At 38.8% G+C, this 18,270-nt stretch overlaps 1 protein-coding gene across 5 annotated transcripts in view; it reads left to right on the top strand.

Annotated features, from left to right (window-relative positions):
- The window catches only part of LRRC28 (leucine rich repeat containing 28), a 163,416-nt gene that overhangs the window by 103,701 nt on the left and 41,445 nt on the right, over positions 1-18,270 (top strand). For all 5 annotated transcript variants that reach the window (XM_026001674.2, XM_026001658.2, XM_026001671.2 and 2 more), the window contains one exon: positions 12,442-12,544. In XM_026001674.2, coding sequence (XP_025857459.1) covers positions 12,442-12,544 — 103 coding nt within the window. The remainder of the gene's footprint in view (positions 1-12,441; positions 12,545-18,270) is intronic.

Genomic DNA, 18,270 nt, shown 5'->3' with positions numbered 1-18,270 from the left:
TGTAGGAAAAAAAGTAGTTTATGCCAAGTAGGGTGCAGTTTTAGAAGTAGCTTCCAGGGCAGCCCCGGTGGCACAGCGGTTTGGCACTGCCTGCAGCCCAGGGCGTGATCCTGGAGACCCGGGATTGAGTCCCACGTTGGGCTTCCTGCGGGAAGCCTGCTTCTCCCTCTGCCTGTGTCTCTCTCTCTCTGTTGCTCATGAATAAATAAATAAAATCTTTTTTAAAAATCAAAAAAAAAAAGAAAGTAGCTTCCAGGCATTTTCAAAACATGCTGAAATCCCTTCTCTCGTTGCAAATGGTATATAAGACACAAAATCTGTTAACTGTACTTGTTTTTTTCTATTGTTTCTTGTTCTTGTTTGCTGTGTGTCAGCTTACAAAGTAAGGAAAGAATTTCTTTTTCCTATTTTTTTAAAAAATATTTAAGTCGGTGCATGCAGTGAAACTACTCAAACTTCAAACCATATAGAAATTAGATGAAAACCGGCTAATAATCCTGTAATCTCAGACTTAGAGATGAATATAAACCACACTTTGCTGAACGACAAATGTATTTGATCTGCAGTTTGAAGAACTACTGCCTTGAGGTCATTGTTTAATTGAAGTATTTGCAAAGTTTTGTAGTCTTAAATAAGTCAGTGCTTAAAAAGTTTGTTCTAGAACATACCAGAAGTCTCAGTGTTTGAAATGAGTAGAAGTTATGATGACTGCTTTCCAAGGAGAGACCCAAACATGCCACTAAAATCATGTAATGTACCGTGTTTTGTGGGTATTGTTGGGTATGTCTCTAATCAAAGGCAAAATGAAAAGGAGAAGACAAGGGTTTGAAAACAAGGCTCAAAAACTAGTTATGGAAAAAAGTGAGAGAATTATCCTGTTTTTGAAGTCCATTCAGACCTTGTTTCAAGAATGAAGTTGTTATAACTCTTGTATTTCTTCAGGAAGTGGATGTTCAGTGCTCTTTTTGAACTCTATCTTCTTGCAAGTATTTGTAACAAAAATTATCCGCTACTTACTTATCTGACCCTTTTCTACTGTCTTTTTTTTTAAGATTTTTTAATTTATTTATTCACGAGAGACACAGCGGGGGATGGGGGGAGACACAGGCAGAAGAAGAAGAAGCAGGCTCCATGCAGGGAGCCCAACGTGGGACTCCATCCCAGGTCTCCAGGATCATGCCCGAGGCCCGAGGGAATGCTAAACCTCTGAGCCACCCGGGCTGCCCTTTTCCACTGCCTTAAATGATACCTCTGCTTTTTTTTTTTCTTTCATCACATTGGGTCTTTGCTTTTTGCTTTAAGGTTTTCTTAGGAGGTTAATATGATTATTTAATATGGCTTCTGCAGCATGGGCCAGACATTGACTGTACTATGCTAATGTGTGAAGAGAAAAGTTCACCTACAGTATATTTTTGTCTAAATTTTGGAATAGGATTTAGGGGTGGGAAAGTGATTAATATGAAAAAGTTAGCCCTGTTTTCTTTAATACTATTTTATAATAAGAGAGAACTACTCATTCTTTAAAAGGTACAGATGTGATATTGCTATAATGTCCATACTACCCAAAACAACCTACGTATTCAATACAATTCCTATCTAAATACCAATAGCAGTTTTCACGGAACTAGAAAAAATAATCCTAAAATTTGTATGGAACCACAAAAGACCCCAAATCACCTAAGCAGTCCTGAGAAAGAAGAACAAAGCTGGAGATATCATGCTACCTGATTTCAAAGCTATAGGAATCAAAACAGTATGGCACAGGCACAAAAACAGACCTGTTTTACATCAACAGAACAGGATAGGGAGACCAGAAATAAACCCACACTTAACATGGTCAGTTAATTTCTGACAAAGTGGCCAAGAATACACAACAAGGAAAAGATAGTCTCTTCAAGAAATGGTGTTAGGAAAACTGTATAGCAACATGCAAAACAATGAAACAGGACAATTTTATTACACCATATATGAAAATAAACTCAGAATAAATTAAAGACATAGATATAAGACCTAAAAGCATAAGACACCTAGAAGAAAACATGGTCATTAACTCCTTTGACATTGGTCTTAGTGATATTTTTTGGATCTGTCTCCTCAGGCAAGGGCAAAAAGAGCAAAAATAAACAAATGGGATCATATCAAACCAAAAATCTTTTGAACAGTGAAGGAAACCATTAACAAAATGAAAGGGCATCCTACTAAATAGGAGAAGATACTTGCAAATGATGTATCTGATAAGGGATTGACATTCAAAATATATAAAGAACTCAGAAAACTCGGGCAGCCCCGGTGGCACAGCGGTTTAGCGCCGCCTGCAGCCCGGGGTGTGATCCTGGAGACCCGGGATCGAGTCCCACGTGGGGCTTGTTGCCTGGAGCCTGCTTCTCCCTCTGCCTGTGTCTCTGCCTCTCTCTCTCTCTCTCTCTCTCTCTGTGTGTGTGTCTCTATGAATAAATAAATAGAAAATCTTAAGAAAAAAAAAAGAACTCAGAAAACTCAATATCAAAAAAATAAACAAACTAATCAAAAAGTCGGCAAAAGACCTGAGTAGACATTTTTCCAAAGAAGACATACTAATGGCCAGCAGACACACGAAAAGATGCTCAACATCACTCATCATTAGGGAAATACAAATCAAAACTGCAATTTGACATATCACTTCACACCTGTCAGAATGACTAGTATCAAAAGATAAGAAATAACAAGGATTGGCAAGGTTGTGAAGAAAAGGGAACTCTGCTCATTGTTAGTGGGAATGTAAATTGATGCAGCCATTCAGGAAAACAGTATGGTGGTTTCTCAAAAACTGAAAAATAGAACTACATTATGACCCAGCAATTCTACTCCTAGATATTTATCCAAAGAAAAGGAAAACACTAATTCAAAAAGATGTATGTACCCTTATGTTCATTGCAGTATTACTTCTAGTAGCTGAGATATGGGAACCATCTAAATGTCCATTGAGATGAATGGATAAGGAAGATGTAATATATATGAATATTAGTGATAAAAAAAGAATGAAATCTTGCTATTTGTGACAACATAGATTGACCTAGAGGGTATCATGCTAAGTGAAATAAGTCAGAGAAAGATACTATATGAATTCACTTATATGTGGAATCTAAAAGACAAGAAAAACTAACAATCTAATAAACTTATAAACTCTCTATGTGGTTTGTTCATAAATATAAAGAACATAGATAGCTACAGAAAATAAATTAATGGTCGCCGGAGTGGAAGCAGTAGAGTAATGAATGCAATAGGTGAAGGAGATTAAGAGGTACAGTCTTCCAGTAATAAAATAACACACAGCAATGTAATGTACAGCATAAGGAATATAGTAAAAAGATACAGATGTGAAATTCAGAAAAATAAGTAGATGTGAAATTTAGAAAAATAAGGATCCCAAATAAGATCCTTGAGCAGGATCTTTCCCAGCAAAGTTTTTGTTAATTTGATTTGGGAACTCAGAGTTTTTTAAATAGTGGCAAGAATGTACAGTACTAGGGAAATCTGGAAGATGTTGTCAGTCTAAAGCAAAAACCTGGAGTTTCTATCAGTCATAGTTTTCAGCAAAGTTCTTCAGGGTTTTTTTTTGGGGGGGGGGGGGCAGAAAAAAAAAAACAGGTACTAGTCCAGCTGGGCAGCAGCTCAGGAAGAGATACAGATTGAAGACATTGTCCTCTTCACACTGTTTCCATGGCCCTGGAAGGCTTGCTGTTTTAATTCCTGAGTCTGCTGGACAGTCAGCATGAAGTCTTCTCTGGGATCTTCTCTGAGGGAATTCTTGAATTACTTGGTATTTCTTGAAATTACTGCTGTAAATCTAGACGTCAGAACTACCCCCACCAGCTATCTGATCTTTTAAAAGAAGCAAAGAGGGAAAAAAATAAAAAAATAGAAGCAAAGGAATTTTTTATTCGTCACATATCTCCTTGGCAATATCTCCTGATATCACACCTGGATGCTTGTGCACAGTGCCTGTCCCCTGACAGCCACACCACCCATGCAGCTTGCTAGGGAGTATTGTCTGCTACATTATGTGGGAGTTCCCTGCTTATATGGAAATGATGTGTTTGGGAGGCTGTCTAACTAACATCATGGTGAACCAGGCTGTCTGCTTTTAAATTCCAGCTCTACCATTTAATTGCTGTGTGATCTTGGGCTTAGAAAGGCTAATTAATTTGTCTAAGTCTCAGGAACAAGGTAAAATGAATACCTAATTCACAGCACTATTGTAAGAATTAAATACGATCCATTAAAACACCTGTGTCACTCATCAGTACTACATAAGCATGTGGTCAACATGAACTATTTTTATTGTTTTGCTAGACTGTTAGAAAGGGTTGGAGCTGTGTATGTCTTCACTTTTGTACCCCAAGCACCTAGCATAGTGTCTAGCTGATTGCTCGTAGTAATTTCTTTGTCACCTAAACTATGCAACACAAAAAGAGATGCTGGGGGAAAAAAGAACTAGAGATGCTGATGCTTGCATATTTAAACCAACAACAAAAGAAGCCTTTAGTCATTCAAATTCATTAAAATCCATTTATTTTAACAGTTGTGATGATCCATGTTTAAAGCATCTTATTAAATTATAATTCACTGTGAAATCTTACGTTGTACAAATTGCGTAGATCAGAAAGAATATGATTATGTAAAAGATTTAATGGAGTATGTGTGCATGTGTTTAAAGACACTAACAGGTGTGTCAACTGTACTTCAAAGATTAAAAAAGAAACTAACACTGTTAAGAAAAGTCAGTCTTGGGTAGCCCCGGTGGCTCAGCGGTTTAGTGCCTGCCTTCAGCCCAGTACGTGATCCTGGAGATCTGGGATGGAGTCCCATGTCGGGCTCCCTGCACGGAGCCTGCTTCTCCCTCTACCTGTGTGTCTGCCTCTCTCTCTCTCTCTCTCTCTCTCTCTGTCATGAATAAATAAAATCTTTAAAAAAAAAAAAGAAAAGAAAAGAAAAGTCAGTCTTAGGAAAAAGTAGCTGAAAAGTTCTCTTCGTAAATGCCATGTAGGTACATTTCACACTTATTTTTTTTTTCATTTCACACTTATTTTAAAGATGATTTTTGGAATACACTATAAATTACTCCGAATTTGTTGTGAAGAAACCCACATTTCATACTTACATTAAAAATGTAATCATGACTCGTAATATATCTGATTGAACTATGATAATTGGTGTGACATAGATAGTCTTCCAAACAACCTATGTGGATCTATTGCTTTGATGTTGTAGTTTTTGTTCCCCCTTCATTTTTGTAGAAAAGGATACAGCATTCACCTTCTGAAAAAAACAAATGAGTTTTATACTGGTTAAGTATACAGTAAACAGATGCTGTTAAGTTCTAGCCCATGCTGTCATTCTGTGCTTGCTTTTTTTTTCTTATTTTTAAGATTTTATTTATTTATTTGAGAGGGAGGGACGGGGAGAAAGAGAGAACCGGAGTATGAAAGCCTAAGAGCAGGGGGGAGGGAAAAACAGACTCCCCACTGAGCTGGGAGCCCTACTCCATCCGGATCCCAGGACCCTGAGATCATGACCTGAGCCAAAGGCAGATGCTTAACAGACTGAGCCACCCAGGCACCCCCATGCTTGCTTTTATAGTATAGTTAAAAGAGCAGTAACCTAAATACACAGAAGCATTTTGTTCCATCCTCAGCCAGAGCCTTGAAGTTGGGGGAAAAGAAAAGGAATTAGATATTGTGCAGGACAGCTAGCTTTTGCTAATTTCTAAGTAACAATACTTTGATCTGTGGGCCTGGGGAAAAAAAAGGAGAAATATTGTGGACACGGTACAGCACTTTTAAAAGCCACATGAAAGGGATCCCTGGGTGGCGCAGCGGTTTGGCGCCTGCCTTTGGCCCAGGGCGCCATCCTGGAGACCCGGGATCGAATCCCACGTCAGGCTCCCGGTGCATGGAGCCTGCTTCTCCCTCTGCCTGTATCTCTGCCTCTCTCTCTCTCTCTGTGACTATCATAAATAAATAAAAATTAAAAAAAAAATAAAAAAAAAATAAAAGCCACATGAAAAAGTTTTGTGTTGCTTTAGCATGTATGCATATGGACAACTTCCTTACTTTATAAAGTTCATGTACTGAGCATTTTTGCACGGGAACTTTAAAAAATATTATTACCTGGTATTCTTATTGCAAGGTAGTGGTATATTAAAATTAACAGAAAGAAGAAAGCAAACCAGCTCATTAGCTAGTCCATGAATGGTTTCTTCCAACATTAATTATCAAGTGAAGATTTTCCTCTCTTAAGAACAGAAGAAATATTTGAAAGCTTTTTCAGACAGAAAATACTTGCATTTCAGCCTCATTATGATTAAAAATACCATTCCATTGTGTTTGGGATTTTGCCAGCGGAAGAGTCTTTGGCTGAGAGCACGCACCCTTGAGGCTATCAGAGCTCTGCCCTTCCAGCCTGTGACCTTGACGGGTGGTTAAAGTGTCTCAGCCTGCCCAGTAGGCTGTGTGTGCTGGGTCAGCTAAAGCAAGACTTGCCTGCTTTTTTTTTTTTTTTATGATCTTGGACTCTGTTTTGTGATCTCTTTATAGTCAGAGGAGAGAGGTAAAAGACTAAGATGTATCTAGAACCAGTTATTATGCAAGGGATCAAGCTTGGCGTATACATTGTTGAGGCATCATGACAAGCCTGTGAGATAAGTAGTATTGTCTTGTTTTGCAGAAGAGATGACAGGCTAGGAGCATGTCATTTGCCCCTCGTGTCCTGAAGCAGTTAGAAAGTAGAAAGGCAGGATTCAGACACTTTTCTGACTCCATAGCCCACTACATCCTGTGATTCCAGTACTGCTCTTTCTAACTCTGTATGAAATTGTGTTATTTGGAAAGGTTAAGTGTCTATATTAAATTCTCATGTCTGTGTGGTGTTACACTTACTACTGTGTGACAGATTTGATCACAGCTGATTTGAGTTTTCTTTCAGCTTCAGTTGAAAACAGTTCATTCCATTAGGGGCATATATAAAAAAGGACATTCCTCCAAGTGGTCAGGGGATACAAAAAGAATTCTCTGGAATATCAGAAATCTAAAATAAGATCTAAACCAATTAGCATTTTTAAATCATTGACTCTTCATTTTTTTTCCCTATAAAACTAGGATAGGAAGGAAGACCAAGCCATATAAGAAGTAGGCAGCATCAGCTTTTATTTACTTTTGTATTATGATCTGTGCACGTAGACCATTTCATTTGCACAGGCTCTTTTTGTGTGTATTAGAGGGGAGAGGTGCTTCCTCTGTCATGTCTCATTTTGTGTCCTTGACTCGAAGGGATGAATTGCTGTCTCTAGAGGCTGTTGCCTCCAACTCCTCTCCATGCAATAACTATAGAAAAGTGTTAATGCCTTTTGCTGCATGCTAGGGAGAATTCTCTCTTAATTGGCCTTTTGCTGTAGGGCCGTACTTCCAAATATGTCACTACTAATAATGAGAATAATAAAAATTGCCATATATTGGAGAAGGTGTATGGCAAAGATTCTGCTTGATAATGTAGAAACTTTGTTAGTAATTCTCCCCAAACTTAAGAGACAGTGTTATTGGAGTGCCTGGGTGGTTCAGTCAGTTGAGTGTCTGACTCTTGGTTTTGGCTCAGGTTACCATCTCAGGGTTGTGGAATCAAGCCCCCCTTCAGGGTCCACACTCAGCGGGAAGTCCACTTGGGATTCTTTCTCCCTCTCCTTCTGCCCCCACTCTTTTTCTCTAAAATAAATAAATAAGTCTTTTTCTTTTTTAAGAGCATTGTTTTCTCCTTTATATGATCAGGGAAACTGAGGACACCATTTAGTAAATAGAAGAACAGGTATTCAGATCCAGGCTATCTGACTCCAAGACTGTTCTTAACAACTTTAATTAGTATTCTGCATGCTTTACCTCTGCATAAGCACAAGTAAAGAATCTTTCCTCGAGTCCCATAGGGACTCCAAAGGCAAATTTGAACCAGGGCTTTTTGCATTTTATCAATGCAGTTTCATTTTGAAAAAAATTTTTACAGTTTTCTATGTGCCTTTAAAGTCCACAGATGTCTATTTGTGATGACAGGATTTGTAGGCACATCAGAGAAGTGAAGAAATCTAGAATAAGAATTCTTTGGGTAATATCGAGACCTTTTTCAGTGCAAGTGGATTCTTGGTATTTCTGTCTCTATTTTTTCCATCTATGTTCTATAAATTTGTAGCTCCTTATACCAGTAGACAGGTTTATATGTGTTTACTAACGTAGCAATACACATTATTTATATGAAGTGTATATTCTTATGCTTATGCTTAAAAGTGTCATTCTTATGGTGATTTAAATTTCACAGATTACATTCACTCTCAGTTGTTATAACAACGTGGTAAGGTTCAGGGACTAGGCACTACTATACCATTTAACGCATTGCAAACTGAAGCTCTGTTCACGTGGTTAATAAGTGAAAGAACAGACACATGAACTATGAACAGACAATTCACTAAAAAAAGTTAAAATGGCCCTCAGACATATTTGAAAACGTTCACACTCGTAATTAGAGAAATGCAAATTAAGACAATGCCAAGATATCATTTCTCACCTATCAGGATGGCAAAAATTTTTAAATAGGATAATTTGCTTTGAAAATTGAGGTAGTGAGAAAGGCAATGCCTTCATGCATTGCTGGAGGGGAAGCAGACTGGAGGGAAGTACCTCCTTCAGGAGGGAAGTACCAAGAATCTACCCATCTTTTGACCCTGCAAGTCCACTTCAAGGGGTCAATGCTGAGGGTACACCTCCCTTAATACAGACATAGATGGACACACAGATTCTTAAACTGGTATATATTTTATAGGTCTGTCCACTGAGAGATCCTAGAAGCAATGGTACCCCTCTAGTAATGAGCACATGGCACTCAGATCTTGGTTTATAAACACACCCCAATAAAAGGAATCAAGGCTCCTTGGAAAAAGTAGTTGATTTCAGGGCTAGAGGAAGAAAAAAACAAGCTGAGTTTGGAACATTTTGTGTCAGAAAGTAAAGAAGTGCTCAAAAAAGGATGAAAACTTGTTAAAAGAACATAAGAGCCAAGCTTAGACTGCTCCTAATTGCCAAAACTGGAACATTTATTTTGACTGATAAAATAAATCATAATGGTATTGGGTTTTTTTAGTTCTTATGATAAAATAAATATCCATCAATCCATACTGATATAAAAATCAAATAAATAAATGGAAAGGAATGGAAGGTTCTGCCTTACAGAATAGCAGTTAATAAATGTAGACAGGGACGCCTGGGTGGCTCAGTGGTTAAGCGCCTGCCTTCAGCTCAGGGTGTAATCCTGGAGACCCGGGATTGAGTCCCACATCAGGCTCCCTGCATGGAGCCTGCTTCTCCCTCTGCCTGTGTCTCTGCCTCTCTGTGTGTGTCTCTCATGAATAAATAAAATCTTTTAAAAATAAAGACAGAAAAATGGTAGTAGAAAATCACCATTCAATAAAAACTACACAGTAAGTGTTGCAAACAAGATCCATTGGTGGATGTTAAAGTTAATATGCAAGATTTTGAGGAGGAACAGGATTTTGTTGTTGTTGTTGTTTTGGTTGTTTTGTTTGTTTATTGTAAAGATTTTATTTATTCATGAGAGACACAGAAAGAAAGGCAGAGACATAGGCAGAGGGAGAAGTAGGCTCCTCTCAGGGAGCCCAATGTGGGACTCAATCCCTGGACTGGGATCACACCCTAAGCTGAAGGCAGATGCTCCACCACTGAGCCACCCAGGCATCCCAGGAACAGGATATTCACATAGCCTTGGGATTGTAGTAATCTGAAGGCTTAACCTGGGGCTTGCAGAGGCTGCTTCCAAGATGACCCCATTCCCTCTCCAGAGATCTGCAGGTGGGCCCTCATAACCAGGAAGTTGTCTTCTTCCAGAATGAATGATCCAAGATAGAGAGCAAAGAGGAAGCCACAGTGCCTTCTGTGGCTTACTGGCTGAAATCACACACCGTTTGAACCTATCCTGCTTGTTAGATATTATTAAGCTACCACACTGGGGAGAGGCATCTCTAGCCAGCAGCCCAGAAATTATTTTTTCTCTGAGAGTTGTCACTTCCCCTTTTGTTGCCTCCCAGCACTCCCAGCTTTGGTTACTCTTTCTGTGTCTTACTCCAGTGCTAGTCCTGGACAGGATTATCAGGATCATTGTGAGAGGATGAGCAATGGGAAGGAGGCAATATGGACCCTTTCCCACCCTCTCCCACCAGGAACCCTTCCTCACCTCAGTCTTCTATCACCCCCTTCCACTTTCTGTACCAGATTGTCCAGAACCCATCTGTGAACCCATAAGACTTTCTACAAGCCTCTAAGCAGTGATTGTATTGTATAACAGTTAACAGTTTTTCCTGTCCATCTACATCAATATATCTTATTAGTATCTCTATCCCCCCAAAGCCTACCATTGTGCCTAAAAAGTCCTTAATGGGTAAATGGGTTTTCTTTAGAAATGTAAATACACTTAAGAACTTCCCAATTCAGTTATCTGGGCCTCGGTTTTTTCCAAACTATAGGACTAGATGGAAGAGCTTTTCTTTCAGCCTGTTGCCTCTTGGCACTAGCAGAACTCCAGAAATTTTTTCAAAGATTGTGTTCTTGCTTCAGGGAGTAGAGGGTTTGGCAAGACTGCTGAGGACTCTGTTTTGTGGTAGTGAAGACAAAGAGCCCCACCCAGTGAGTGCTAGGAGTGGAAAGGAAGGCTGGTCAAACATTCTTGCGCACACAGTAGGCAGGAAGGGATTACCTCAACACTTGGAAGTGTCACTGCTAATACCTATGTTGGGCAGAGAGCACCTTCAGGACTCTGTGCCTGATCTCTTCACCAAGTCCTCTTCCAGCTAGTGCTTCCCCCCTCCCCCCCCCCCCCCCCCCATTGCCCAGCTGCTTCTGGAAAACCTCTGGATTCTGTCTCTTCTGGAACACCTGTTCCTATTGCAGACCCTGCTTTCTGGACCCCATTTCTCACCTCTTCCCATTCCTGGTACATACTGTTTTTTTTTTTTTTTTAAGATTTTATTTTATTTATTCACAAGAGACAGAGAGAGGCAGAGACATAGATAGAGAGAGAAGCAGGCTCCCTGCCAGGAGCCTAATAAGGGACTCATCTCTGAACCGGGATCACACCCTGAGCCAAAGGCAGACGCTCAACCACTGAGCCATACTGTTAAATACCAAAAAGTCAACTGAGTACATTTGAAGATTTAATTGGCTTTATTAAATGATAATGGGGCAGCATCCCATCTAGCAAGTTGAAAGGAGCTCCATCAAGTTGCAGAAAAGGAAAGTTTTTAAAGGCAGAGCAGGAGCAGTGAAAAGGAAATGATTAGGAAAGTGCATTGTTTTAGGCAAGGTTGCCCTGCTAAGGCAGAATGGATGGGGTCTAGCAGTAAATTTCCTAGTGCTCACCAGGAAATTCCATATTGACTAGTTAAAGGTTACATTCCTCAGGGAGGTTGAAACTACAATTAGATTAGGTATTAAGGCCCAGTTTGGTGACGCAACCTAGCATAAGTGACTTCATTCTGAGCCTATGGTTTTCTTTGTAACAATACCTATTCCAGTCCTTACTGGCCTACAGGTATTTTCCACCTATTCTTTCTTTATTTATTTATTTAAATTCATTTTGCCAACATATAGTATAACTCCCAGGGCTCATCCCATCATATGCCCTTCCTTAGTGCCTATCACCTAGTTACCCCATCCTCCCACCCACCTCCCCTTCTGCACCCCTTTGTTTCCCAGAGTTAGGAGTCTCTCATGGTTTGTCTCCCTCTCTAATTGTCCACCTATTCTTCACACCTCACTAGGGGACTGGGATTTAGGGTTCCCTTTACTTCCTCCTCCCTCTTCAGCCTTGGGCAGTTTATCCATTCCTACATTGGCCTAGCTCCAGAGACTTGCCCAGCCAGGGCTTGATCCCTATCCCTCCCTCACCCCTGCTCTCCATTCTCTGTCTAGGGGAGGTGAAACACAGTAGGTGATACAGGGGTAGAACTAAGCCTGGTGAGGCTAACCTGCCACCTTTGTTCATATCACCTTTTTTTTTGCTGGAGGAAAATGAAACTGAATGCAAACTTACAACAAGTAGTATTCTTAAAATTGTTAATAAAAAGTCACAACTTTTATGGGGGAAGGAAATTTAATCATATTCTCTTCACAGTTATCTCATTTTATAGTTCAAGAAACCAGATGAGTTGAGTAATTTTTCTATGGTCACATTTTCTGATGCAGAATCTAATATTCCAGCTGACATAATTTCACACACAGAGTTCAAGTAAATCTGTAACAATTTGTCCTTGAGAATAGAAATTTTGACTCATTCTAATATTATGGATTACATTTACATTTCACACTGTACTGATACGTATTTATAGGAATTATAGTACTTTTCTTTTTAATCCAGATTTAGGTCGATCTCGAGAACTACAATACGTGTACGTGGATAACAACATTCACCTGAAAGGCTTGCCGTCCTATCTGTATAATAAAGTCATCGGGTGCAGTGGGTAAGGCTGATTTCATGTTTTGTACTATAGCTGAACTCTGCCACATTTATTTCTATTTCATTTTTTGATTCCAATGTAACTTAGAAATTGGTAGACTGCTTTGGATCAGATGCCTGTTCAATTCTGTCTTTGGCCTTAATATGCTAAACCAAATACTAGAAGCTAAGAATATCGAGCAAGCAATTTACCATATTCTACTTTGAGTTCAGTCAGTAAGCAAGTTGTTTATTATTTTCTGGTCAAAAATGAATCCATGTATACCTTCATAAACTCCATAGTATCAGTCCCTGAAAGTGGAGGAATCACCATGAACTTAAAAGCTTTCCTTTCTCTACCCTCCGCGGCAGTGACAGTTTTACTACAGGAATAGCTCTAGTACCTAGAACTTGACCATTTCAAAATATTTAGAATGCAACATGTGACATAGTCTCTTAATACAAATCATGATCCTAGCAACCAAAACAGATGTTTCAGTTCAAAGGATATGATAGACTTTTATTTTCAGAGCAGCAATAGTCTTTCCTTCTCAGTCCGGTTTCTGGAAAAGTGGTTTCAGCCTCTCCTTCTAGAATGTTGGGATGGAACCACCTTAAAGTGTTTCCCAGAGTGGTGTGAGATTAATATAGGACCACTCAGCTACCAGAGCCTGTTTAAACGGGCCTGCCTTCCCTCACAGAAACAGCCAAAGGATACTTGGGATACCTTCAAGGCTACTTAGCCAGCATATTTGACTCTGTACTTGTGATTCCAGCACCCTGCATAACCTGGCTCATACTATATGTAGTTCTGGCAAGAAGAGAGATGACAACAAACTTGTGCATAGAAGACAGCCACTCCCCTGTTGGCCTGCCTCCAGGGGATAGGCACTGAGCAGCAATTGCTCCAGAGAGGGCATTCCTAGGACTAGTGGCCTTCCCTTAGGAAAAATTATACCATTGTTATCTTGGAAGAGCCTTCGATGACGCTTCAAAGTGCCCATATAGGCTGATGAAATACAACCCCAGAGATGTATTTCAGAACCTTCTGTGAAGCGGAGATAATAGAATGTGCGGTGGGGTTTTTAGCTCAGTGATTTTTCGACAGCTGATTATATGACAGCTGTTAATACTACTCAGTCATTAATCCTAATGAGTTCTTAAAGGATCTGTAACATAGCCTAATTCTTCCAAGTGGTAAGTAAAATACCTTCCATCACCAAGATACGTGGAATGATGCAAGCGTGCTCCAAGGATGAAGGCAGTTCTTCCCACACCTAAGCCTTCAGAGACTGCACTGAATTAGGAATTCAGACTGCACACAATTAAGGAATAGCTTTTACTTAAGATAAAGATAAAGAGCCTTCTACTTTGTCATGTATTTGTTCTGTTAGTGACTGCCAGAAAGTTTTACATATGCTGAGTAGAGAGACATTTTTTTACTTTACTTGGTATTTGGTAGCAGGAGTACTGAACTTTATAGTTAATTTTCTTTGAGAAATATGCAAATTATTAAGTAGTAGTCTACATTTATTATTATTAACATCTTCCTTTGGAAGTAGCAATAAAAAATAAAACAGTTATTCAGGGATCCCTGGGTGGCGCAGCGGTTTGGCGCCTGCCTTTGGCCCAGGGCGCGATCCTGGAGACACAGGATCGAATCCCGCATCGGGCTCCCTGCATGGAGTCTGCTTCTCCCTCTGCCTGTGTCTCTGCCTCTCTCTCTCTCTCTCTCTCTCTCTCTCTCTCTCTCTCTGTGACTATCATGAATAAATAAATAAAATCTTTTAAAAAAAAAACAGTTATTCAAAGGATAGTATAAAATAATTGAGTTTGTAATATTAGTAGTTTTTGGAATAGAGGCAGCTCCACTTACAAATGAACTGTGATCCAAAAAGCATTTTTAGTCTGTTGGTATAAGTCAGTGCACTTGTTAGAAGCAACTCTGGTGGTTATATTCCTGGCCAGCTCATTAAAAGGTCATTTAACAAAAAAATAAAATAAAATAAAAAATAAAAGGTCATTTAACCCATTTTGCACCCCCCGAAATTATATGATATTTTATGGCAAAATGTACTCCAAATTCTAATAGATGATGGCTCTGAAGGTTTGGCAACAGAATTAAGGGTCCCTCTTCTTTTTTATCTTTTATCTCTCTTGTTGAATATATGCAAAGGGCCTTCCCCATTCCAAGTCAAAACGGGGCTGCATTGGGAGAAGGAAGGACAAGGAGTAGAACAAGATTCTGAGGTAAACCTGATATATAGAGCAAAAGGGTACTTGAGGCCTAGAAAGTGTGCTTCTTGATTCTGAACAAGAATCTTGGTTCACTTAGCTCATTCAGTTAATATTTATTGAGCACTACTCTGGTCACTATGTTAGACAATGGCCATACAGTGATGAGTAATGCAATTTTTAATATCTGTCCTTGTGGACCATATAATCTATCCAGGAATCTAAATAAACAATAAATAATTGATCAAGCTTAGTGATAATTCTCTTTAAGGAGATGATATTTAAGCTGAGAAACTAAGAATCAATATACTTGGTTCTCTACCGCTCTCACCTATGCTTCTTCGGTGTAGGCCTGGAGTATAAGAACACACTAGCTTCTGTTGTACTGTACCATCTCTGAAACAACTACGTTACTTCTTTCTTTCTTTCTTTCTTTCTTTCTTTCTTTCTTTCTTTCTTTCTTTCTTTCTTTCTTTCTTTTTAGATTTTATTTATTTATTCATAAGAGACACAGAGAGAGAGGCAGAGACATAAGTAGAGGAGAAGCAGGCTCCCTATGGTAAGCCTGATGCAGGACTTGATCCCAGGACCCTGGGATCATGACCTGAGCCAAAGGCAGACATTCAAGCCCTGAGCCACCCAGATGTCTCTACATTACCTCTTCTGATGAAGAGTCTAAGAGAGGGCAGCCCAGGTGGCTCAGCGATTTAGTGCTGCCTTCAGCCCAGGGTGTGATCCTGGAGACCTGGGATCAAGTCCCGTGTCCAGCTCCTTGAATGGAGCCTGCTTCTTCCTCTGCCTGTGTCTCTGCCTCTCTCTCTCTCTGTGTCTCTCATGAATAAATAAATAAAATCTTAAAAAAAAAAGTCTAAGAGAATTAGAGCAACAGAGCAAAATGAACACAGCACTTGAGGGACATGTGGCACAATATGAAAAAGTCTGCTATATGTGTAACTCACATCTGAGAATAAAATACAGAATCAGATATAAAACTATAAAGCATAAATATAGCAAATAATGTACAGTTTTAAGAAATCTTAGAAATCTTATACGACTTATTTGTCATATAATTATTGAGCATTAACTAGTAAGTCAGCACTGTGCTAAGAATTGTGGAAAAGACAAAGATAACTTAGATGTTTATCCTAATATATAAAAATAAGTGTTAATACAAAAAATAAATAGCTTAAGAGAAGTAGAGTGATAGAAATTTAGAGCATGGGACTATCTTTTATGACCTGGCCTTGAAGTTATACACTGTCATTTCTGTTATATCCTGTTGATTACACAGGTCAATCCTATCTATTGCGGCAGGAGACTACTTAAGGGAGTGAGTACTAGGAGGGGAGACTCATGGGCGCCATCTTGGAAACTGGGCTGTCACAGATTCCGTGCATTCAATGCTCTTTGCCAGCTTCATGGAAAAGTATGATTTTTATTTTGTCTGGGTCTTTCTTACTGTTACTGTAGGAGTAAATGTCTTTAGTTCTTCTGTATTTTACCCAGAAAGAGAAGTCCTTTCTATTAGAATTGTAGAGAATGGTAATTGGCATATTTGCTTACTTAGGAAAACATAATGGTAAAAGTGATCCTATACCGGTTCTTCTTTCCGTTGTCTGATTATATGCAGAAAACTGAGCCATTGCTTTGCTTTTCCATATGTAAATAAGCAATTACAGCTGGATTTGATACAAATTTGGTTTAATGACTTGATTAAATGGTTTGTTAATATAACTACTCAAGGTAACAGAGTTGTTTATGTGAGAAATGCATTCTGAGTTCTGAGTTAAACCAGCAGTCTCTAAAAATAGCCTTGGGGCATCTGGGTGGCTCAGTTGGTTGAGTGTTGGACTCTTGGATTGGCTGAGGTCGTAATCTTGGGATCAGTGCCCAACACAGAGTCTGCCTGAGATTCTCTCCTTCTCCCTCTGCCTTCCCCTCAAATAAATATAAAATCTTTTAAAAAATTAAAAAGTTAAATAAATAAATAAATAAGTAAATAAGTAAATAAGTAAATAAGTAAATAAGTAAATAAATAGGCAGGCTTGGGACACCTAGGTGGCTCAGTGGTTGAGGGTCTGTCTTTGGCTCAGGGTATGATCTTGGAGTCACAAGATCAAGTCCTACATTGCACTCCTTGCAGGAGCCTACTTCTCCCTCTGCCTGTGTCTCTGCCTCTCTCTCTCTCTCTCTCTCATGAATAAATAAATGAAATCCTTAAAAATAAATAAATAAAACTTTAAAAATAAATAAATAAATAAATGGACTTTATGTCACAGTCTCTTTTTATGTGGGGGCTGCCCCCCCCCCCCAGCCAATAAGAAGCAATATTAGATACCTGAACCACTCCTTGTGGGGCAAGCACAAAGTAGTATGGCTAGAGATAAATTGACAGATTGAACTGTCAATCAGTTTGAAGTTTGATTCTAACAAAGTAATTAATTGTTTATTTAAACAAAAATATTAATACTCCTTTTAAGTTTTAGAGGAATGTAACAGAATCCAGCATCTTCACAGTATAAATACATCACAGTATCCAGGATACAACCCAAAATTACATAACATGAATAATAAGGAAAATGTGACCCATTCTCAAGGAAAAGACAATTAGCAGAGACCAACCCAAGAGGACCCAAACTGTTGGAATTGATAGATGAGGATTTTAAAACAACTATTCTCAATGACATAAAGAAAAATAAGTTTTTAATGGATGAAAAGACCAGGGGAAGAAAGGGAATTATAGGAAAGAAACAAATGGAAATCCTAGAGTTGAAATATAATATCTGAAATAAAAATTTTTCTTATTGGGCTTAACAACCAAATGGGTATAACAGAGGGAAAAGTCAGTGAGCTTGGAGGTAGATCAATAGAAATTAATCAGTGTGAAGAACACAGAGAAAAAAGATTGAAAACAAAAATGAACCCAGCATCAGGAATCTGCCAGATTATATTTAAAAAAAGCCTGATAGAGGTATAATTGGTGTCCCAGAAGGAACAGATTTTTCCTAATTTTTCTCTTGCCTAAGAGAAATGCGGCAAAAATGTTTGAAGAATTAACATCTGAAAATTTCCCAAATATCAAAGACTTAAATTTACATTGAAGCTCAGCAAACCCTAAGCAGTACAAATTATGAAGAAAATGATGACTAAGCAAAGCTGCTGAAAACCAAAGATAAAAAGAAAATCTCAAAAGACGCCAGAGAAAAATGACAAATTACATATAAAGAAAAATTCAAAAGACTGTTACCTTCTCATCAGACTGTGAAGGCAAGAAAACAGTGAAACAACTTTTTTAAGGTGTGAAACAAACAAAAAAATACAGTCAACCTAGCATCCAGCAAAAACACTTTTCAAGAATGCCTTACTCTTGTCTTTGGTCTCGATTCACTTCTGTATGTTTGAGCCCCTCTGCTTGTTCCTTGAGAGCAGAGATGGAAAATACCTTTCTCACTCCTGCATCATTTCAGGTAATAGGGATGGATATTTCATCTCTGATGAGGTCAAGGGAGATGGGCC

This window comes from Vulpes vulpes, chromosome 14, assembly GCF_048418805.1.
Source record: "Vulpes vulpes isolate BD-2025 chromosome 14, VulVul3, whole genome shotgun sequence".
Lineage (NCBI taxonomy): Eukaryota > Metazoa > Chordata > Mammalia > Carnivora > Canidae > Vulpes > Vulpes vulpes.
The sequence above is the reverse complement of the archived record's forward strand: the minus strand, read 5'-3'. Positions and strand labels throughout refer to the sequence as shown.